This window comes from Thalassophryne amazonica, chromosome 4, assembly GCF_902500255.1.
Source record: "Thalassophryne amazonica chromosome 4, fThaAma1.1, whole genome shotgun sequence".
NCBI lineage: Eukaryota > Metazoa > Chordata > Actinopteri > Batrachoidiformes > Batrachoididae > Thalassophryne > Thalassophryne amazonica.
The window spans coordinates 70940630-70965437 of NC_047106.1; the positions used below are offsets into that span (position 1 = coordinate 70940630).

General features: G+C 40.5%; 1 protein-coding gene across 1 annotated transcript in view; it reads left to right on the plus strand.

The window, feature by feature from the left end:
• rps6kb1b (ribosomal protein S6 kinase b, polypeptide 1b) overlaps positions 1-18083 on the plus strand; it is a 29663-nt gene extending 11580 nt beyond the window's left edge. Inside the window, 11 exon segments of the mRNA XM_034168092.1 lie at positions 1101-1158; positions 3745-3845; positions 5192-5282; positions 5466-5513; positions 5515-5554; positions 5650-5757; positions 5873-5935; positions 8153-8230; positions 16622-16729; positions 16844-16956; positions 17168-18083. Of these exon segments, the coding sequence (XP_034023983.1) occupies positions 1101-1158; positions 3745-3845; positions 5192-5282; positions 5466-5513; positions 5515-5554; positions 5650-5757; positions 5873-5935; positions 8153-8230; positions 16622-16729; positions 16844-16956; positions 17168-17423 (1064 nt within the window). The 3' untranslated portion in view covers positions 17424-18083.
• The last annotated feature ends 6725 nt before the right edge of the window (positions 18084-24808 follow it).

Below are 24808 nucleotides of genomic sequence, written 5' to 3' on the forward strand. Positions count from 1 at the left end.
GATACAAACCACTCTTGCCGTCAATGATCCTGTCTAACATAAGGTCACTGCAGCACAAAATTACCGAACTTCGGATTAACGCCAAAGCCTACAAGTACCGCAAAGCGCGCATTGTGGTGTTTACTGAGACCTGGTTGCATTCGGACATCGCGGATTCCCTGGTTGAAGTGGATGGATTTTCACTTTTTCACAGCAGACAGTTTTGTCGGTGTGCGCGAGCCACTGAGTTGCCTGGTGTGAAAATGGCTACCACGCCTCCTTGTTGACACGTGTCTCAGTGCAACTGCGGACTGTAGTACTCATATACGGCTCTATGGGAGGGAGTGACTTTATACAGGTGCCTCTTGTGTGTCTGTTTCTGTCTGTCTGCTTAACCAGCTTACAACTAAAAGCAGCGCCACTCCACTTATTTAAGACAAGCTTAATATCTTGGCCTTTCAAGACATGACCACATTATGGTCCACAGCGCTGTTTGCGCTGTTTCTGAGAGACGGTAAGGCAGAGGTAAAAACAGGGACAAAGTTTCAGGGGAAAAGAAAGATACACTGAGGTAAAGTGATCAGGGGAAGACTGAGAGAGATAGGTGCAGTGATGGACAGTAATTAACGTGGAGGCCGGAAGGATTAGCTCCAGGACACTTAGCAGTGAAAGAGACGAAGACGGACTGACAGGGAGGTTGATATATATTGACACACTAATGTATCATCACTGTTCAGTCATACCTGGTATCAACGCGTCTTCAGGTAACCATCTGCAGCTGGACACTTCTAAGTATGTCAGTTCGTACCAGACATGAGAATGCATCTCTACATGTCTTGAGGGACCATGTGTGGTCAAATTATTTCCCCACTCTAATGTAAATAAACTCATTATTTCCATGTATGGTCCAATGAATTTTTATGCTGTTCAAGTTTGTTTCTGAGACTGCATGCATAGCATTACTTTGGCCGTCTTTGCTTGGGTTTTAGTAGGTGTAGTTCTAAAGTCTGCAGTGGAGTCCATGGTGAAGTTGAAGATCATGTTTAATATCCAGTCTTGAGGATGCAGCCTTGTTGCCTTTGTTCATTTGAAAATGCTTCAGTCTGTGTTGATGTGTGCAGGAGGAGAGCTTTTCATGCAGCTGGAGAGGGAAGGCATCTTCATGGAAGACACGGCTTGGTGAGGTTTTTTCATATTTTTTTGTGTAGGTGCAACAAACAAAACAGATCTGATCCAGTTTGTGCCACAACCATGTATTTGAGAAACTGAATGAATCAGTATCTTCTTAGATGATTAGTTTCAGCTGTTAAATGACTGCATGATGACTCTTGCACTTAATATTGTGCTATCAATGTAGCGCAATATTAAGTAACTTCAGGCATTTTTTTCAGTGAATGTTTTGATATACAACAAGCGACATACACAATACAACACTTGTAATACAAAATTAATAAAGAGCAGCTGTTCAGTTACAGAGCTGTACGAGTTTGGTTGCATATATATATATATATATATATATATATATATATATATATTAATAATTTATTAAAACGGCTGCAAATAAATAATTTTGCATTAACAATGGCACCGAACATGACAAGAACTAAATGCAAAATTTAAAATAAATACCACCACCATTATTTAAAAATGTAATTAATAACTACAGTCTGTAGTTAATTAATTAAACTCCTCTCAGGAAAAAAAAATGTTAAACTTTTTCATGTTTCAGCTTTTAACACAGGATTTTGTGCTTTTTCCCATTTAGATCATTGTCAATTCAATTCTCATTATATTTTTGGACCATTTCATGGACGAAACATCATAAAGTTGATGTAAATTTTCACAAATATTTGACATTTTACACACTAAATTCATTCTGAAAAAAATCAGAGTAATAAAGAAAAGAATCAACAGCTGCAGCACTAAACCTGGCATACAGAACTAAAACATTTAGCAGGATCTAAATCGTGATTTTGAAATAAAATGTTCAATTACACAGCAGTTAAGGCTTATTTAATGTCAGTGAGCATAAGTGGGAATTTAACCGCACGTGGAATTTAAAGCATCAAGTGTTACAGAGCCCTGGCTGTAAACAAAGGATCATTCAGCTGTCTGTTGCGTGAGGTCACACTAGACACTATTAAAGTGATGCAGTGACTTAAAAAAAAACATACAGTCTGGGTCTGAAAGATTCAAGTTCTTACATGAAAGTGCAGCGCCGAGGCACCCGGGCCGTGGCAGCCTTTTTTCGTCAGTGGAAAACTGTCTGCTGTGATGCAGGCTGTGACACACGCACAGAGGCTGCCCACGCGGCTTCCTATCTGCGTGCCTCCTCCTCCGATTACTTTTGCTTATACCTGTTAACATGCTTTACACAAATTTTAGATATATCGTTACTAGTAGCCTATTAAGATGATTTATTTCTGAGCTTGGTTTTGTGGTGCCCCCAGGCAGTGTGGTGCCTTACACACAGTGCGTAATTTGCGTGTGTGGAACAATGGCACTGGGTATGAGTTGAGCAGGAAAAATGATGAAAAAAGCCTGCTCTACCGGTTAGCGGGCTGTAGATAAAATCCATACCGTAGGGCAAATCCATATTAGTAATGTACTTTTTGTATGTTTATTCCACCCACCTTGAGGTTAAAGGTCTCCAAAGTTGAACTTGTGTCCTCCACACAGCTCTGCTGTGTTAACCCTCCTGTGCGAATTTATTTACCTTATTGTGGTTTAATAAACCTGATTTGGTATGAAATTTCTCCAGAAAAAAGTGTGCTTTCCTCCCTTAAAGGAATGTTAATTCAATTTATTTTATTTATACAGCGACAAATCACAACAAAGCTGCCTCAAGGCACTTCACACAAGTAATGTCTAACTTTTCCAGCCCCTAGAGCAAGCAGACGGGTGACAGTGGTAAGGAAAAACTCCCTCTGCTGGTGTTGAGGAAGAAACCTCAAGCAGAGGAGACTCAGAGGAGTGACCCACTGGTTAGGCCATTCTAATAGTTACAAGGTTTTTACAAAGTTTTTACCAAGTGGAAGAAACAGCAAACAGAAAAACCAGTACAGCATCAAAAACACTGTGCATTATTGAGATGAGCAAGCAGTCAATGGCGCCACAGGCAAGGTGTCCTGGGATGCAGGGCCAGTGTCCACCCATCACGTTGTCAGTGGGCCACAGCACAAGCTGTCATTGTGGAAGAGTGCATTCTAAAAGCAGGCTGCAGTGTGCTGCGTTAAGCTTCAGCCAGGGCATCTTGTGATGAGTCCAGTGCCCTGTGGTGCCCACCCATTAGCTTTGTGCGATGTCATCAGTGCTTCGGACAGAGAGAAAAAGAGCAGAATCAGTCAGCCAGAAAAACTACACCGAAGGTACGAGTTCACCAGCAGTAAATCGACAGGGAAGCAGAGAAAATACTAAGGTGGTTGCTGGCAGCTAGCCCTGAGCTTCGCTAACAGACCCAGAATTTAGATGAAGTGAGGCAGAGACCTGTTTCATTACTAATAAGATGAGTTAAAGGGATACCATGTTACCATTTAAATGTTCCAAACCTTATTACAGGTTAAACTTACTAAAAGCAAATTTCAAAATGTGGATAACCATAATTATGACAAGATTTTTGGTCCAGCATATATGCAATTTAGACCATTTAGCTTTCCAAATTACTTATTGGCCTTGTGTGTCCTACCAAGAGTGAAAGCTCAGTATCATTTGTGTGCAAGAAGTTGACAACATAAATTAAAATATTTTCTTTGTTTGTCGCTCTAGTTTTTACCTGGCAGAGATCTCAATGGCTCTGGGCCATCTACACCAGAAGGGCATTATCTACAGAGACCTAAAACCTGAGAACATCATGCTCAACAGCCAAGGTGTGTGCATGTTTAAATTATTTTACAATGTTTGTTTAAAATCTATAGATGTTTTAACTGCATTTTTACAAGTAGGATTTCATAGGAATTATCTTTCTTAAGCGTTTACAAGTTCTATATTGTATGACTTACACTAGCGCTCTCAGCAAGAAGTGATGCTGTGGATGAACCAAGCACACAATTGAATGGAATTCTTCTAATGGGATTTGTTTAAACCTCAGTCTTATATGCCTTGTATTTAAAATATAACAGTGCATATTCACAATGACCCTGCACCTTATTAAACAGCACTTCCTTCTGTAGCTCTGTATGTACGGTAGATGTTGTGTGTGTACCATAAGGTGGTGTTTGAAATCTAAATGCTATGTCCACCAAGTAGGTTATTGTTGCACTAGTTTTTTCTTTTTTTCCGGAGGCCAACATACGGCCATCGGGTATTACGAATATCTGCCGTCCGTCTGTCTGTGTACAGCATAAGTCCAGTTCTATTACTGCCACAGTCTTCAAATTCACAAGGAACATTCTTGGGACACAGACCTTGGACAAATTCGAAGTTGGCTAAATTTGACATATTTTAAGAGGTATTTTAAGATGTTAAAAAGTCGCATTCTGTACCTAATTTTATGGCATGATCTCACGGACGTTAGCGTGGTGACGTCACATGCTGCTAGCGAGGTGGATACTCCATTTTGTTTGTGTGTAAATAAAACCTCTTTGTCATATATTATGTAAAAGCTAGCGAGAAATAAACACTTCTAAAACTGAAAACGCTTTTTTAGACCCAAATAATACCTCTGAAGTGATTTAAAAGACATTCAGCAGATGTTAGCATTCACTTTAGTTTTTGAGTGGTGGGGGTGACAGCCAAACAGAGTAGAGCTGCCCAGTGACGTCACAGTCTGGATGGTAGCTGCAAACTCATACAGCCGAGGGTATTGTATCATTGCTTTATTTTTAATAATAATAAGCAGGAATGGTCAAAGATTGTAAGTCCCTTCAGCTGCTTCTTGTTTTCAGTCGGGGTTGCCACAGCAGATCCAAGGATGTGCATGTTGATTTGGCACAGGTCTTATGCCAGATACTTTCCCAGCACAACTCTATATTACATGGAGGATGGGGAGGGGTGAGTTTTAAACTGGGAACCTTCCACCTTCCATGCGCACTTAACCGCCCCTGCCTAATTACTCAGAGACAAACAACTCAGTTTCACAAAACTTATTGAAAAGGTTGGTTGTGGCCTGGAATCAGAATCATAAAATTTTGAGGCTCATTTGTTGGGAATGGATTTGTGCTCTTAGTGGACATTCTTCTAGTTTTTGATTGGATGTATGTTGTTTTCGTCCCAGGGCATGTGAAGCTAACAGATTTTGGGCTGTGCAAAGAGTCCATTCATGATGGAACAGTCACTCACACGTTCTGTGGTACCATAGAGTACATGTAAGTCCCACTCGCCACTCAGTGTTTTGCTCTCAAGATCACACTTTCAGTTGAAGTCAGTGATCTTTATATTCAGTGGTACACTTGAATTATATATACTTGTCTGACTCACACTCAGTGTCCTTCATCTACCATCACTGACAGACTTTTGTCGTACTCAGTAATGTGTTGTCCGTTGTCCAGGGCTCCTGAGATTTTGCTGAGAAGTGGACACAACAGAGCGGTGGACTGGGGAGTTTGGGTGCCTGATGTACGATATGCTCACAGGAGCCGTGAGTTTGAAACAGACGTTCACACTCGTGATGCTGTTGTCATCAGATGTGCAGATTCAGTTGAAAGGAAAATAATTGTTTCTCTTTCCCTGTAGCCACCGTTTACTGGTGAAAACCGCAAAAAGACCATAGACAAGATCTTGAAGTGCAAACTCAACCTCCCGCCCTACCTCACACAAGAAGCTAGAGACCTCCTAAAACGGGTATCTCCTCTTTGTTTGCCAACTTATTGTGACATTAGGGCAGTGTTGTTATGTAACAGGTTTGCCCTTGACATTATATTTGATTGTTTTGTTTGTGTTTGTTTTTGGTGTGCAGTTGCTGAAAAGGAATGCCTCATCAAGGTTGGGAGCAGGAGCAGGGGACGCCACGGAGGTGCAGGTCAGGACGTGAAGAAGCTGGATGACACTTTTGTTATGAACACACAACACAAAACGGACTACACTTATAGTTGATTCAAAAGTTGTAATTCCAAAAGAAGAACAACCTTAAGAATATTAGTTTTATTGCCTGCTAATGTTACTAGGACTGCTAACATGCTGTCAGGCCCATAGGTATTTGGACAGTGGCCCAGGTTTTTTTTTTTTTTTTTTTTACTTTAGCCTCTGTACACCACCGTGGAGTTGAAATGTGCAGTAAAGATGCGATTGAACTGTAAACTTTCAGCTTTAATTGAGCAGTTTAACAAAAAGCATTAACAGATGTCCACAACAGATACAAGTATTTCAACTTTATTGTTACTGAATCACCTGGAACACCTCCTTAGGGAAGCGCCCAGGAGCTTCCAACTAAGAGGAGATCCTGGAGAAGACCCAGGATTAGGTGAAGAGATTATATCTCCACACTGGGCTGGGAATGCCTCGGGATTCTTCCGTCAGAGGTGGTTAATTTGGCCGAGGAATGGGAAATTTAGGATCCCTTGCTGTCGGTCAATTCAATTTCAATTTATTTCATTTATGTAGCACCAACTCACAACAAAGCTGACTCAAGGTGCTTCACACAGCTAAGGTCTAACCTTACCAACCCCCAGAGCAAGCACACAGGTGACAGTGGTAAGGAAAAAACTCCCTCTGATGATATGAGGAAGAAACCTCAAGCAGACAGACTCAAAGGGGTGACCCACTGCTTGGGCCATTCTAACAATTACAAGGTTTTGCAAAGTTTTACAAAACTGAAGAAACACAAAACAGGAAATAAAGCAACATAATAATATAAAGAAGATGAGAAGGCCACACAGGCGTTGGCGCCACAGGCAGGGGTCATCCGGCATTCCTCATGCCATCAGTGGGCCTGTTCCCGTGACAGCCACCCTCAAAATGCAGCACCCGCCTCAGGCCCTGCATCTCCTATTAGTCCAGTCCCCTGCGGTTTGGATCCATCAGTCCTGCATTCACACAACGTCGTCCGTACCTCGGACAGAGAGAGAGAGAGAGAGAGGGGTGGGAGAGCAGAATCAGTTGCCGGAAAAAAACTATACCTAAGGTATAGTTCTTCAGCAGTAAATTAACAGTAAACAGAAAATTACTGAAGTGGTCGCTGGCTGCTAGCCCTAAGCTTCACTAACAGACCCAGAATTTAGATAAAGTTGAGGCTGAGACCTGTTCCATTGCAAATAAAATGACTTTAAAGAGATAGGAAGAATAGTACCATACTACGCCAGTATGGAGATTATATACAAGTAATAGCTCCTCGTCACCTTTGGTGTTTGTGATCTTTAATAAATGTGCTGAACTGGATAAAGATATTGTTGGTTGTTCATTGTTTGTAACTAAAATATGAATGAGACTTAGTAATTGCTGTGAAAAGTCTATTTAGCAGCCCTGAAACTTACATTTCACTTGAATAAATAATTTAATAGTTTCACCTTCATCAAACATTTCCCAGTATTTTATATGGGAAAAATCATAACTCCAGAAGGAAGGCCAGTAACAGCACAATATTTTAATCAAATCATCTTCAGAAATGTAAGAACATATGGTGAAAATATGAAACTGTTATTCATCTGGCCACATGGCCAAATGAGGATGTGAAAATGGGCAATTAAAAAAAAAATAGAGCATATTTATAAAAATCGTTCTGGCACTCCTAAAATAGCAATAAGGTTGGTTTTCTCATAGGTGTCGTCTAATATGTCAAAACTAATAGGAAAAAAAATATCTGTGCTTTATCTAGCATACTTTTTAAGTAATATGCACTTAAAGGTAGTAGTATTTTCTTGCATTTTAAATTTTCATCCATTTTCAGAGCCTTGTGAGGGGAAAAGGGCACAAGATATACAAAATATCACAAGTCTTTCAAATTCTACAGAAAAAGTTAACCCTACACACTGACTTTCAAAGTTGTGTATTCTATACAACTGGAAATATCCATCCTGAAAAACACACAGCCTCGTTTGGTATATCTCAAATAACTACAATTTCCAGGGGCTGTGGCTTCAACACTATTTGAGATACAGACCTTTTGGGCTTTTACATATCTGTGGTATAGGAGCACCTGTAATTTTTTCAGAAGAATCTGAGAGGGTGAGCTGGAAAGTTTCAACAAATTTGGGTGATATGAGATTTACTGACCCGTATGTATGTGTTTGTTGTCCCTCAGGCTCATCCCTTCTTTCGACACATCAGCTGGGAGGATTTGCTGGCTCGGAAAGTTGAGCCTCCGTTCAAGCCTTTCCTGGTGAGTAGGGCACGAGCAGACTGAGTTATATTGGCCTTCTCAAGACATTCAGTAATGAAAGTTTTTCATGGATTCACACAAGTCTTGAATATGGGGGCAGACCTATGGTACATTTTGTCTGGCAATGTTGTGGTGGTCACAACGCGTTTGATCATTGGTGTAAATCTTACATCTAAATCTTAGCAATCCTGTGAATCACTAAACTAGTATTTAGTTGTATAACCACAGTTTTTCATGATTTCTTCACATCTGCGAGGCATTGATTTTGTTGGTTTGGAACCAAGATTTTGCTTGTTTACTAGTGTGCTTGGGGTCATTGTCTTGTTGAAGTACCAATTTCAAGGGCATGTCCTCTTCAGCATAAGGCAACATGACCTCTTCAAGTATTTTGACATCCAGACTGATCCATGATACCTGGTATGTGATATATAGGCCTAACACCATAGTAGGAGAAACATGCCCATCAATCAATCAATCAATCAATTTTTTTATATAGCGCCAAATCACAACAAAACAGTTGCCCAAGGCGCTTTATATTGTAAGGCAAGGCCATACAATAAATTATGTAAAACCCCAACGGTCAAAACGCCCCCTGTGAGCAAGCACTTGGCTACAGTGGGAAGGAAAAACTCCCTTTTAACAGGAAGAAACCTCCAGCAGAACCAGGCTCAGGGAGGGGCAGTCTTCTGCTGGGACTGGTTGGGGCTGAGGGAGAGAACCAGGAAAAGACATGCTGTGGAGGGGAGCAGAGATCGATCACTAATGATTAAATGCAAAGTGGTGCATACAGAGCAAAAAGAGAAAGAAACACTCAGTGCATCATGGGAACCCCCCAGCAGTCTACGTCTATAGCAGCATAACTAAGGGATGGTTCAGGGTCACCTGATCCAGCCCTAACTATAAGCTTTAGCAAAAAGGAAAGTTTAAGCCTAATCTTAAAAGTAGAGAGGGTGTCTGTCTCCCTGATCTGAATTGGGAGCTGGTTCCACAGGAGAGGAGCCTGAAAGCTGAAGGCTCTGCCTCCCATTCTACTCTTACAAACCCTAGGAACTACAAGTAAGCCTGCAGTCTGAGAGCGAAGCGCTCTATTGGGGTGATATGGTACTACGAGGTCCCTAAGATAAGATGGGACCTGATTATTCAAACCTTATAAGTAGAAGAAGAATTTTAAATTCTATTCTAGAATTAACAGGAAGCCAATGAAGAGAGGCCAATATGGGTGAGATATGCTCTCTCCTTCTAGTCCCCGTCAGTACTCTAGCTGCAGCATTTTGAATTAACTGAAGGCTTTTTAGGGAACTTTTAGGACAACCTGATAATAATGAATTACAATAGTCCAGCCTAGAGGAAATAATGCATGAATTAGTTTTTCAGCATCGCCCTGAGACAAGACCTTTCTGATTTTAGAGATATTGCGTAAATGCAAAAAAGCAGTCCTACATATTTGTTAATATGCGCTTTGAATGACATATCCTGATCAAAAATGACTCCAAGATTTCTCACAGTATTACTAGAGGTCAGGGTAATGCCATCCAGAGTAAGGATCTGGTTAGACACCATGTTTCTAAGATTTGTGGGGCCAAGTACAATAACTTCAGTTTTATTGACGTAAAAGCAGGAAATTAGAGGTCATCCATGTCTTATGTCTGTAAGACAATCCTGCAGTTAGCTATTGGTGTGTGTCCTCTGGCTTCATGGATAGATAAAGCTGGGTATCATCTGCGTAACAATGAAAATTTAAGCAATACCGTCTAATAATACTGCCTAAGGGAAGCATGTATAAAGTGAATAAAATTGGTCCCTAGCACAGAACCTTGTGGAACTCCATAATTAACTTTAGTCTGTGAAGAAGATTCCCCATTTACATGAACAAATTGTAATCTATTAGACAATATGATTCAACCACCGCAGCGCAGTGCCTTTAATACCTATGGCATGCTCTAATCTCTGTAATAAAATTTTATGGTCAACAGTATCAAAAGCAGCACTGAGGTCTAACAGAACAAGCACAGAGATGAGTCCACTGTCCGAGGCCATAAGAAGATCATTTGTAACCTTCACTAATGCTGTTCTGTACTATGATGAATTCCTAAAACCTGACTGAAACTCTTCAAATAGACCATTCCTCTGCAGATGATCAGTTAGCTGTTTTACAACTACCCTTTCAAGAATTTTTGAGAGAAAAGGAAGGTTGGAGATTGGCCTATAATTAGCTAAGATAGCTGGGTCAAGTGATGGCTTTTTAAGTAATGGTTTAATTACTGCCACCTTAAAAGCCTGTGGTACATAGCCAACTAACAAAGATAGATTGATCATATTAAGATCGAAGCATTAAATAATGGTAGGGCTTCCTTGAGCAGCCTGGTAGGAATGGGGTCTAATAAACATGTTGATGGTTTGGATGAAGTAACTAATGAAAATAACTCAGACAGAACAATCGGAGAGAAAGAGTCTAACCAAATACCGGCATCACTGAAAGCAGCCAAAGATAACGATACGTCTTTGGGATGGTTATGAGTATTTTTTTCTCTAATAGTTAAAATTTTGTTAGCAAAGAAAGTCATGAAGTCATTACTAGTTAAAGTTAATGGAATACTCAGCTCAATAGAGCTCTGACTCTTTGTCAGCCTGGCTACACTGCTGAAAAGAAACCTGGGGTTGTTCTTATTTTCTTCAATTAGTGATGAGTAGAAAGATGTCCTAGCTTTATGGAGGGCTTTTTTATAGAGCAACAGACTCTTTTTCCAGGCTAAGTGAAGATCTTCTAAATTAGTGAGGACGCCATTTCCTCTCCAACTTACGGGTTATCTGCTTTAAGGTACGAGTTTGTGAGTTATACCACGGAGGTCAGACACTTCTGATTAAAGCTCTCTTTTTCAGAGGAGCTACAGCATCCAAAGTTGTCTTCAATGAGGATGTAAAACTATTGACGAGATACTCTATCTCCCTTACAGAGTTTAGGTAGCTACTCTGCACTGTGTTGTATATGGCATTAGAGACATAAAGAAGGATCATATCCTTAAACCTAGTTACAGCGCTTTCTGAAAGACTTCTAGTGTAATGAAACTTATTCCCCACTGCTGGGTAGTCCATCAGAGTAATGTAAATGTTATTAAGAAATGATCAGACAGAAGGGAGTTTCAGGGAATACTGTTAAGTCTTCTATTTCCATACCATAAGTCAGAACAAGATCTAAGATATGATTAAAGTGTGGGTGGACTCATTTACTTTTTGAGCAAAGCCATAGAGTCTAATAATAGATTAAATGCAGTGTTGAGGCTGTCCATTCGCAGCATCTGTGTGGATGTTAAAATCGCCCACTATAATTATCTTATCTGAGCTAAGCACTAAGTCAGACAAAAGGTCTGAAAATTCACAGAGAAACTCACAGTAACGACCAGGTGGACGGATAGATAATAACAAATAAAACTGGTTTTTGGGACTTCCAATTTGGATGGACAAGACTAAGAGACAAGCTTTCAATGAATTAAAGCTCTGTCTGGGTTTTTGATTAATTAATAAGCTGGGATGGAAGATTGCTGCTAATCCTCCGCCCCGGCCCGTGCTACGAGCATTCTGACAGTTAGTGTGACTCGGGGGTGTTGACTCATTTAAACTAACATATTCATCCTGCTGTAACCAGGTTTCTGTTAGGCAGAATAAATCAATATGTTGATCAATTATTATATCATTTACCAACAGGGACTTAGAAGAGAGAGACCTAATGTTTAATAGACCACATTTAACTGTTTTAGTCTGTGGTGCAGTTGAAGGTGCTATATTATTTTTTCTTTTTGAATTTTATGCTTAAATAGATTTTTGCTGGTTATTGGTGGTCTGGGAGCAGGCACCGTCTCTACGGGGATGGGGTAATGAGGGGGATGGCAGGGGGAGAGAAGCTGCAGAGAGGTGTGTAAGACTACAACTCTGCTTCCTGGTCCCAACCCTGGATAGTCATGGTTTGGAGGATTTAAGAAAATTGGCCAGATTTCTAGAAATGAGAGCTGCTCCATCCAAAGTGGGATGGATGCCGTCTCTCCTAACAAGACCAGGTTTTCCCAGAAGCTTTGCCAATTATCTATGAAGCCCACCTCATTTTTTGGACACCACTCAGACAGCCAGCAATTCAAGGAGAACATGCAGCTAAACATGTCACTCCCGGTCCGATTGGGGAGGGGCCCAGAGAAACTACAGAGTCCGACATTGTTTTTGCAAAGTTACACCCGATTTAATGTTAATTTTAGTGACCTCCGATTGGCGTAACCGGGTGTCATTACTGCCGACGTGAATTACAATCTTACCAAATTTACGCTTAGCCTTAGCCAGCAGTTTCAAATTTCCTTCAATGTCGCCTGCTCTGGCCCCCGGAAGACAATTGACTATGGTTGCTGGTGTCGCTAACTTCACATTTCTCAAAACAGAGTCGCCAATAACCAGAGTTTGATCCTCGGCGGGTGTGTCGTTGAGTGGGGAAAAACGGTTAGAGATGTGAACGGGTTGGCGGTGTACACGGGGCTTCTGTTTAGGGCTACGCTTCCTCCTCACAGTCACCCAGTCGGCCTGTTTTCCCGGCTGCTCGGGATCTGCCAGGGGGGAACTAACGGCGGCTAAGCTACCTTGGTCCGCACCGACTACAGGGGCCTGGCTAGCTGTAGAATTTTCCACGGTGCGGAGCCGAGTCTCCAGTTCGCCCAGCCTGGCCTCCAAAGCTACGAATAAGCTACACTTATTACAAGTACCATTACTGCTAAAGGAGGCCGAGGAATAACTAAACATTTCACACCCAGAGCAGAAAAGTGCGGGAGAGACAGGAGAAGCCTCCATGCTAAATCGGCTAAGAGCTAGTAGCTACGCTAAGCTAGCGGATTCCTAAAACACGCAAAGTGAATAATGTGTAAATAATTTAGAGGTGATTCAGCAGAAGGAGTGCTTTAGTTAAGGCACGTAAAGATTACACTGGGAAACAAATCGTAATCTAGATAACTAGATCAATCTAACTGCGCAGATTAAACAGCTAACAGATACAGAAAAACACCGCTGTGCTCCGGAACAGGAAGTGATACAATACCGCAGTGAGCCTATATCATGATGCTTGCACCACCATGCTTCACTGTGAACTGTGGCTTGAATTCAGAGTTTGGGGGTCATCTCACAAACTGTCTGCGGCCCTTGGACCCAAAAAGAACAGTTTTACTCTCATCAGTCCACAAAATATTCCTCCATTTCTCTTTAGGCCAGTTGATGTGTTCTTTGGCAAATTGTAACCTCTTCTGCACGTCTTTTATTTAACAGAGGGACTTTGCGGGGGATTCTTATAAAATAAATTAAATAAATAAATAAGCAAATAAATTAGCTTCACACAGGCATCTTCTAACTGTCACAGCACTTACAGGTAACTCCAGACTGTCTTTGATCATCCTGGAGCTGATCAATGGGTGAGCCTTTGCCATTCTGGTTATTCTTCTATCCATTTTGATGGTTGTTTTCCGTTTTCTTCCACGCGTCTTTTTTTTTTTTTTGGGTCCATTTTAAAGCATTGGAGATTATTGTAGATGAACAGCCTATAATTTTTTGCACCTGCGTATAAGTTTTCCCCTCTCCAATCAACTTTTTAATCAAACTACGCTGTTCTTCTGAACAATGTCTTGAACGTCCCATTTTCCTCAGGCTTTCAAAGAGAAAAGCATGTTCAACAGGTGCTGGCTTCATCCTTACATAGGGGACACCTGATTCACACCTGTTTGTTCCACAAAATTGACGAACTCACTGACTGAATGCCACACTAGTATTATTGTGAACACCCCCTTTTCTACTTTTTTTTTTTTTTTTTACTAATAGCCCAATTTCATAGCCTTAAGAGTGTGCATATCATGAATGCTTGGTCTTGTTGGATTTGTGAGAATCTACTGAATCTACTGGTACCTTGTTTCCCATGTAACAATAAGAAATATACTCAAAACCTGGATTAATCTTTTTAGGCACATAGCACTACTATTATTCTGAACACTACTGTGTGTGTGTGTGTGTGTGTATAAATATATATATATATATATATATATATATATATATATATATATATAAAATCTTGATTGAAGAGTCATGAGGTAATGTTTAGAGAGGAAAAAAAAAACATTTCTTTGAACGGTTATCCACTACCTATAAGACAGTTAAAAAAAGAAAATGAAACCTCAGTGTAATATACTACACAATTGAAAATGATAAAAATCAAATATCTTCTACTAGTCAAAACAATGGTAGAAAGGCATTTATTGTATTGTGTGTCTAATGTAAATTGTAACTGTGGTTTTGTGTTGGGTGGTTACAAAATCACAAATATTTAAGAAAGCAGACGTAAGACAGCAGCAGTAAGTCCACTAAACGGAAACATAAGATTCAGGCACTGACCTTTTTTTTAAATGAAACCTCAGTGTGTTCTGGATTTTCATAACTGACTTTAAAGAAAAAGTTAAACAGCAGAGTGACATAAGATATGTAATACATATACATCCATATAGCCCAATTTCATAGCCTTAAGAGTGTGCATATCATGAATGCTTGGTCTTGTTGGATTTGTGAGAATCTACTCAATCTACTGGTACCTTGTTTCCCATGTAACAATAAGAAATATACTCAAAACCTGGATTAATCTTTTTAGTCACATAGTACTACTATTATTCTGAACACTACTGTATATGAAGTCATATGTGACCCTTCAATTTGTCACATGGCCTTTGATCCTTAGTGACCTTGAAATGTCAACCTCATGGTCATGACCACACAGTCATGAAGCCGTTGTGGATTAAACATGGTGGACGTGTATGCTTGTCAAAAGAAAAAGTAGTTAAATTTTGGACAAGATCAAATGCAAGACCCCACAGAACCATGTGTGTGTCTGTATATGTAATGTATGTGTGTGTGCATATGAGGGAGGGTGTGGCCTAAAGTGATTAACTTTGAGATTGTCGAGAAAGATCTTTCTTTGAGAAAGATTGTCGAAAGGGGAAGATCGGGTCCGATATCGGCCTAATTATCCTGCCGTGTGAACCCGGCCGTAGACCATTTGGGGTTGAAGATTTACCTAAAATCAACTCCCAATCCTACTGACAGTTTTTTGAAGAAACTTTCTTATAATTTTTGAAGGACGGTGCTCCATCACCTGTACCCAAGACTAGCCAGCAGATGCATCAAAGATAACAGAATAATGACATGGAGGGAAACAATACACCTTTTGAACAGCATTTGAGAGGGTGTGGTTGCTGCTACACAAAAAGCTGAACATCAACAGATCAATAAAGTGACTCCATGGATGGGTGGTTCAGGCAGTTGTTGTAAAGAAGGGTAGCAGTATTAGTCACTGGATATTTCTGTTGTGTTTTATTTGTGTAATTATTGTTAATTTTGAGCTTATGTTTCAGAAAGTCAAAATAAGAGTGAGATAAGAAAATATTCGTTTTTCATTAACCGGTAGTTCGGGCAGCACATTGGTCCAGTGCAATGTTGCTTCCTGGGATCGCTTTCCACCTGATCCTTTCTGTGTGGAGTTTGCATGTTCTGAATGTGTTTGCGTGGGTTCCCTCTGGGGGCTCCGACTTCCTCCCACTTCCACAAATATGCAGGATAGGTGAATTGGAAACTTTAAATTTACCATAGGTGTGAATGTGTTTGTCTATATGTGGCTCTGCGATAGACTGGCGTCCTGTCCGGGGTGTGCCCCACCTCACGTCCTATGACTGCTGGCTCCAGCTCCCCTGTGACCCTTGATTGGAGTATGCATGTATAGAAAATGAATGAATAGTAGTTGCATAATTATTCTGAACATTAATACTTGCCTAATAATGTTACCTATTAATTCTGCACACCTGTGTTCCCCCTGATAAAACCAAAACTCACATCTCCTGTATGAAACATTTAGTTTTGAGGTTTACTGGATTTTGGATTGACTGAAACAAACAAATGAAACAAACATTTGAGTCTTAATATTTTTCAGGAATTTTCAACTTTTTATTCACAGAGAACTTGATAGGGTTCAGCAGAATGTCGCCCCCCTCCCTTTTTTTACTCAAGGCCCTGACATAAGGGGATGTGCTGTTGCAAACCATCAGATAAGACCTGTCAGGTCTTATTTACTTGGTCATAGAAGGTCCCCCCCCCCACCCCCCCCCCCCCCCCCCCCCCCCCACCACCACCACCACCATGCTTGCATCACTAATTATTATTGACATAATAAGGAATTGACATCAGAATTTCTCTTTGGAGAAAAATAATAGTTCATGTCTCGACCTAATCAGCTGAAAATGTCTTTTTGTTTTTTGGGGGGAGTTCTCCTCTTTCTAACCGACATAGTCATCTTACTGCTCATCCTCTCCTCTGTTTCTCATCTCATGTTTGCAGCAATCAGCTGAAGATGTGAGTCAGTTTGACTCAAAGTTCACCAGCCAGACGCCAGTCGACAGCCCGGATGACTCCACCCTCAGTGAGAGTGCCAATCAAGCCTTCCTGGTAACTTTTACTGAAACAGTTCCTCACTAACGAGGGCCGCTATCACTGGATCTCATTGCTGCCTCTAAACATGACTCTTTTTGTGACCATGCACCACCTGCCACACTCTTACAGGGTTTCACATATGTTGCACCATCAGTCCTGGAAAATATTAAAGAAAAGTTCTCATATGAGCCCAAAATCCGCTCACCTCGGCGGATTGTTGATAGTCCACGAACACCTTTAAGGTATGTTGGCTTGACTCCAGCGGGAATGTTTTCCTTTTTAGATCAGATTACAGGTTGTAGTCTTGCAGAACACACGTAGTGATGCCTTCATTTACTCTTGTGAGAAAATTGAAACTCGAGGCCTTTTTTTTTTATACTGTAGATGCTTTTTGATATGGACCTTCCTTTCTGTAATTGTCTTCTTTCCTCTTCCCCTCCCTCTGTCTTAAAGCCCAGTCAAGTTCTCAGGGGGTGATTGCTGGTCCCGGAACCCTCTTCTTCCCGGTGGAGGACCAAGTGTCCTTCCAGCTTCTCAGGACCAGGCTATGGAGGTGTCTGCTCTGGAGCAGATGGACGTAACAGCCAGCTCCGAGGCCTCGGCCCCTCTTCCCATCCGTCAGCCTGCCGGGGTCAGCCTGGGTCAGGTGAAGCAGCAGGCGTATCCCGTTATGGCCAAACGGCCAGAGCATCTACGTATGAACCTATGACCCGCTGCGCTTCTTTGGGACAGTTTTTTTCTTGACGACTCCAACCTTTGTTGATATTTTTTTAAGAAAAGCAAAAAGACATGGATGCTTCAGACAATAAAAATCTAAACTTGCACATCGGCACACCATATCATGTCACTACCTGGAGTGCGTGAGTGTGGAATATCCTGTGTGCTGACTATGTCACTGTCACCGCAACCTCATGTCTCATGACCTCTATCTTTTGACCCTTGACCCCTTTGGACTTGCAGAACGGGAACTCTTCTGAGGAATTTGTGTGAAAGCCTCAAACCAGGAAATCAAAGGTGGTTAAGTATCACACCATATGCATGTGATTTATGCTAAAATGCAGGCCTCCTGCTGCGAGGTTACATCCAAAGTGCTATTTGAGTGAATGTCAGTGAGGAAAGTTCTTCCTTTGGAAGATTTTGAGTGTCTTAGCAGGGAAAAAAATGCTTCATGGCTCTGAATGAAATCTGATTTTTGTTTTCTGGACAAAGAAAAATGCTGGTGTTAGGGGATTATGAGCAACTGACAGGCAGCAGTTCTGACGTTGACTATAGCTTTATGTCTTAAGACGTTTTACAAAACTGGATGTATCAGATGTGCTGTACATCAGCATTAAATCAGTGAGCGCTTAAATTAAAGAAGTCAAACACATGTTGACTTTTGCGTTATTTCGGCTTTGGTGTTGTAGAGAACTCATCAGTATTTTGAAGTGGGAATCTTCCGTTCTCCATTTTTCATCTGAAGTGAACCTGAAATTGACCTTTGTCACCATTCTTGCTGTTTTTACGCCATAACATTCAGTCACAGGTAGTCCAAACTATACCTTTTTGGAAGAGTTGTCATCAGAAAAATAATGTGGTATAGTTTTCAATATGATTGGAGCATCTTTTAATTTTGGCCCCTTTGTAATTCTTCAATTGACCCTCTACCTGGCTGCCTATTGAAAATTCAAGTGGCCAATTGGTTTTGTCAAAAGAGTAATGCCTAAGGGGTATGTGTGCCAATTTTGGTGCTTGTTTCCAGAAATGATTGTTACGGTTATCTGCTCCACTATCTGTCTCAACCCCAAAATGCAACACTAGTGGCAAACTGTTGGCTTCCTGCAAATTTTCTGAAAATCTTTTTTGTTTTTTAATCCCCCGCTGGCCAAAGGCCCAAATGGGGATTATATCATAGCGATTTCCATCTGTCTGTCCCAAAAAAAGGTATAATCGTTCTGAGATCAACTCCTCTCAAGACTTCTAGGAGGAATTTCGTGAAATCTGGTACAAGTCCTTGTTATAGGTTGGTAATGTGCATATTATATCTTTTGAGTTTGGCCCATTTTACCACATTTATGGCCCTTGATTAACGAATCTAGACTCCTTCAGTTTCATGAGTGAGTGCCTGCATTCTAGAATCAACTCCCCTCACATTTTAGGAGGACTCTCGTGAAACTTGGTACAATTCCTTGTTATAGGTTGGTAATATGCATATTGTAATATTGTACAATATTGACACATTTTGGCAGAGTTATGGCCCTTGATTAACAAACCTAGACACTGCCAGTTTCATGAGTTTTTATCTGCATTCTGAAATCAACTATCATATAGCTTGAAATGTTATCAGAATGTAGCAAGCAATTGTACCAAAGCAACATTTGCCAGCAGGGAATATTGTGCTGTCATAGCACTCTTGTTATAATCAAAAATAACCTTGGTGGTGATTCTTGGTGCCAAATTTAAACAAAAATTCATATTACAGTGCAGTCAGTGTGAGAACAAAGCTGGACACCGTGTACCGGTGCATGTTTTATTACTGGTGCATTCATCAGTTTGACAAAAACACAGTGCTGCTAACATTAAAGTTACTCGAAGTATATCTTCACCATGTGTGGTACTTTAACTCAGCTTAGGCTTTGGATATACAGTACACATTCATGAAACTTTATACATATATATAAAAACATCTTGATTAAAGAGTCATGAGGTAATGTTGAGAGAGAAAAAAAAACATTTCTTTGAACAATTATCCACTACCTGTAAGACAATTAAAAAAAAAAAAAAAAAAATGAAACCTCAATGTAATATACTACACAATTCCAAATGATAAAATCAAATATCTTCTACTAGTCAAAACAATGACAGAAAGGCATTTATTGTATTGTGTGTGTGTCTAATGTAAATTGTAACTTTTGTGGTGGGTGGTTACAAAATCACAAATATTTAACAAAGCAGACATAAGACAGCAGCAGTAAACGGAAACATAAGATTCAGGCACAGACCTTGATTTTCATAACTGACTTTAAAGAAATACTTAAACAGCAGAGTGACATAAGATATGTAGTACATCATTTTGGGCTGGTCTTGGTTTGTGTTATTGTGGAGGTAACTATTCTTTGCACAGAAGCGGTTCGACTTAAAACTGCTGGCTTTGTGTATTCATGGATTCTCAGCCTACAAAAGTCATCTCAAACCTGCATGAAAAAAAACTTTGGACTTAAACTGACCACTGCTGCTGGTGTTAATGCCCCGTAGAGATTGGATCCCTGAACAACTCCTCAAATGGTAACGGTGTATGTTAAAATGTGAGTTCAGACAATAGTTAAACATTTTGTGCTATGTGTGTGTGTACCGATAAGCATGTCTGGAAATGCTCGTCTTACCTCATCCACTACAATACCAAACTGCCTTGGGTCCTTTTCAGCAACCACCCAGACAGACAACCTGTCCACCTCCAAGTTGCCATCTACCTGCTGTCCCCTCAGCTTTTTCCAGCTACGCGTGGGTTGGATTGGACCGAGAGGAACATAATGCCACATGAACAAAATGTCATAGCTGTCATTCTATCACAATGTAAGTAGTACCCTCACTTCTTAAAAGTCCTCAATGGCAGGTCAGGTGGAGGAGGCAATGGCTTTTAACCCAGTGGCTGTGAAGGCAGATGAAGGCTGCAGCAGGTCCTCAGACACCAATCATTTGGGATTTCCCAGCCATCAGGCCAGGCTGAAGATTTGTCAAGGACCGTGTGCTTGTCTGTGTGCAGTGGCATTCCCACGTTAAACAAACCCACACAATGGCCTCTAGATCCACTCTGGATGTAGGTATCCTATCTGGGAATGGATCAAGAGACAACTGTCCTTGCCACTGAGAGATTGCCTTGAGTACTCTAAGACCTGGGTCTTTCTAAATAACCGTTCCTTTGACAGTCATTCTATCGATAACCCATGAGGCTAAGTACCAAAGACATTAACTTATCACATTGAGTCAACACTTAATGTTTAAGTCACTAAGACCCTAAAGACTTGGATGTTCGTTCTCCTGCAAAGATATCAGAATCAAACACCATAAAGTCTTCCCAAGCGTTTCAATGCTGCAGGCTGAGGACTGACAGACATGAATGTTACTGCCGAGAGAAGTGAATGTATCAACAAGTTGGACACTTGATTGCGTACAAATGATCTGATGGTCAAACCAGGAAGTCGATGAAAGCCTGGATGTTATTGATCCAGGACAATCGCAAATCCAGACATTCAGACGAGTTTTCTATTGGTAATCCATAAGGTTCTGACTGAAGAAAGCTGGTCTTCTTTTCTGAATCAAGGACTTTAACAGGTAGCATCAGGGATGCAAGTGTGCTCTCTCTCTCTCTCTCTCTCTCTGAGAAAAAGTATATTTTTGGTCTCTTCTTGGAAGTGCACAGAGTAAATGTATTTCACTGAAATGTAGAGGAAATTATGAATTGTGATGCAATTATGTGATGTCAAATTTGTGTTTATCAGCCACCTTAGGGAATAAAAAATATGTTCAGTTAACAGAAGTGAAATGTCAACAGATAAGATGCTTTGTTTCCTTCTTGTAGAACTGTGAACAAGGCAGGATGAACTTGTAACAGCTGAGTTTTAGTATGATGAGCTCAGTGTGGTTTAAAATGGAAGTGACAGGTTCAAAAGATGAGGATGGAGACTGGATGGAACTGATGGAAGAATTAAACACCCATTTCAACAAAAGTGAACAAGAGCATAAGGCAACATGACCTCTTCAAGTATTTTGACATATCCAAACTGATCTGTGATACCTGGTATGCGATATATAGGCCCAACACCATAGTAGGAGAAACATGCCCATATCATGATGCTTGCACCACCATGCTTCACTGTGAACTGAAATGTCCCATTTTCCTCAGGCTTTCAAAGAGAAAAGCATGTTCAACAGGTGCTGGCTTCATCCTTAAATAGGAGACACCTGATTCACACCTGTTTGTTCCACAAAACTGACGAACTCACTGACTGAATGCCACACTACTATTATTGTGAACACCCCCTTTTCTACTTTTTTTTTTTTTACTAATAGCCCAATTTCATAGCCTTAAGAGTGTGCATATCATGAATGCTTGGTCTTGTTGGATTTGTGAGAATCTACTGGTACCTTGTTTCCCATGTAACAATAAGAAATATACTCAAAACCTGGATTAATCTTTTTAGTCACATAGCACTACTATTATTCTGAACACTAATGCTTCAGATCTAGAAGCAGGAGGAGGACGTATAATGAAATGGTGCACATCAAAACGGAAATCAAACTCATGTCTAGTCAATTTATTCATACAGCACCAAATCTTAAATCATATCAAGCAAAATACATTAATGTCTATAGTCTACACCAGGGGTAGGCAACCTGTTCCAGAAAGAGCCATGAGGGTGCAGGTTTTCTTTGCAGCCACTGACTCCACCAGGTGATTTTACTGATTAATATCACTTTGAGCAGATGGAATCAGTTAATCAGTGAAATCACCTGGTGGAGTCAGTGGCTGCAAAGAAAACCTGCACCCTCATGGCTCTTTCTGGAACAGGTTGCCTACCCCTGGTCTACACTTTACCCACCCGGTGAGCAAACAATGGTGATATGGTGAGGGAAAACTACAGTTATGATTATGAGAAGAAACTTTAAGAAGACCAGTCAGCAAGGTGGCCCCCTGCTGTGGCCAAATTAACAAAAGTGAACAAGAGCCACAGGACTGACAGAAAATTTGTAGTTAAAACAACCATATACAGTCCAATGTTCGCAGTGACCAATGGTTGAAAAGACAACCAGGTGGTGAAGAGCAGAGTCCCAGTAAAATAAACTATTAGTAAGTTAGTGATTGCACTTATGACAGATCAGTCACTGCAACTGGACGTTGTCCAATACTCACTCCAACCCACAAACACACAATATGTCCCACATAAGCAAGTTCTCAAGTTAAAAAGTCCCATTGTAGACTCGACACATCCCAAAGGAACTATAATCACATTCAGACAGTTTGAGCTCATCCCATGTGTATTCCTAATCCCAAGTTCTTCCCATAGTCATGTTCAGGCATTAGAAGCTCACTTATAGTATAAACAGTTATGTTTCCTCAAGCATGACTGACAACACTAAATCCTCCAAAGAACCTGTAACTCAAGGCTCCAATCTGCAGTTGTGTGATCCATATCAGATGCAGTGAAGATCCTTGAATGGGTTGTTTTAGTTCAAACAGACAAACAACTGATCCATGGTTAAAGCATTGAGACTGCCCATGGAGAAAAGCACCAGGTCTTGCACCTGGTACTCTGCTCTGAACAAGGCTTATGGTTGGATGCAACATCAACAAGTTTGCATGCTGAAGAGGGAGGAGGAAGGATTTACAGAGGGGTAAGTCCGATACAGACCCTGACACCCACTAGTGCTGATGCTTTCCCCATTTTCTGTAACGTGAAGGAGATGAGAGTCCATGACTCCCTGGATGGAATGGCAGTCCAGCTGGATGGACTGAGACAAAGCAGATGAAGTGTCTTGTCCCTGGAAGCAGGTAGCATGACCAGGAATAGCCCAACTCCTTATTCTACTGCGCTAAATGCTCTTCTACCTTTCCAAGGAGGTATTACAGGACATGTAAGAGGGAGTGTGAACCTTGTTTAGAAGCAGTATCAGAGTAACCAGACAAGATTCTAGTCAAGTAAGTCTGTTTTGATTTAGCTACAGATACGGCGACCAGTTCGAAGAATGAAAATGGGTTTTGAAGACTGGTATGAAGATGAACAGGAAGACAGCTGAGATTCAATGATAAGGATTCAGATGTGTATTGAAAAACATGAAAAAAAATTAAAACTGCTACAATCAGTGGTAGCTGAAGATGGAGATCCTGATGCAGAAAAAGTTTATTTGTTGTAACATAAAATGGCCAAAACATTCAGGTCCTCTGGCTGAATAAAAGCTACACTGTCCACTCTGCACTACTGTGGATTTATAGGAATGACAGCAGCAAGACCCATATTCAATGACATTTCAGAAGGGGCATCCGGTGTAAAACTTGTGTGCAACATGCAGATCCACCTCAGATATGCTGTGGCAACCCAGAGTGAAACACCAGAGAAGCCAAAGGGACTTTATTTCTTCAGTGACATTTAGCAAGAAAAAAACAATTTCCACTGTAAAGCATTTGACATTCTACAAGTACAACAGCGCTGCTAATGATTGTAGTTTGAAATTCTTCAGAAAACACTGTGCAAATGTAATTCCTTATGTGGAATGTGGGTTCAGTTCCAAACTGCCATTTTTAGATGCAAAGTAATGAAAGAAGCGCAATGCAACATGGTGTATGTAGAACTAATTTTTTAGGCTCTGTGCGTCTGTCCATTAGTCACCAAAATAAAGAGTTTCAATCTGATTTGGGACAGTCTTGGTGGAATGACTGAGGGTCAACCAAGGACAAAGTGATATGATTTTGAGAAAAATCGGTTGTCAAGGTCACAGGCAAAGGTCAAAATTTGGGCCTAATAGTTTTTCTTTTTTAAACAGAGATATTTAGAATGCTGTTCTGAGGATTTGCTTAAATATTTATCTTTAAAAACCCTAATATGAAGTCATACATCATCTTTCTATTGGTCACAGGACCTTTGAGCTTGAAAGGTAAAATTCAAGGTCATAACAGTTTCAACAAACAGTTTAGAGCCAACATGGATTAAACATGTTAGAAGGGTTGCGTGCTAGTTGAACAAAAAGTGATTCAGTTTAGGGCAGAACTGATTAAATGTAAAAACATGAAAACTGAAAAAAAAAGTATGAATTACTGTCAGATGTAAGGTGCAAATGTTGAAATCACTTTGCAGTTTTGTGTCAAATCATTATTCCTCGCCTGCCTTTTTAAACATCTCAGACAATGTTGATGAAACTTTGTCACTGTGCAGGCTACAGATTGCAACACTAAAAAAAAAAATGAGGAGAGGAAAACTGCTTTAAAAACCCCATCATGGATAAAATCTGTCAAACTGATCAAATTTCTTCATATTTGGTTTGTCCTACTTGGACTTTGAATCTTAAATTACAGTGAAGTGAGCGTCAATCACAGACAACTACACAAATATATCACAGCCT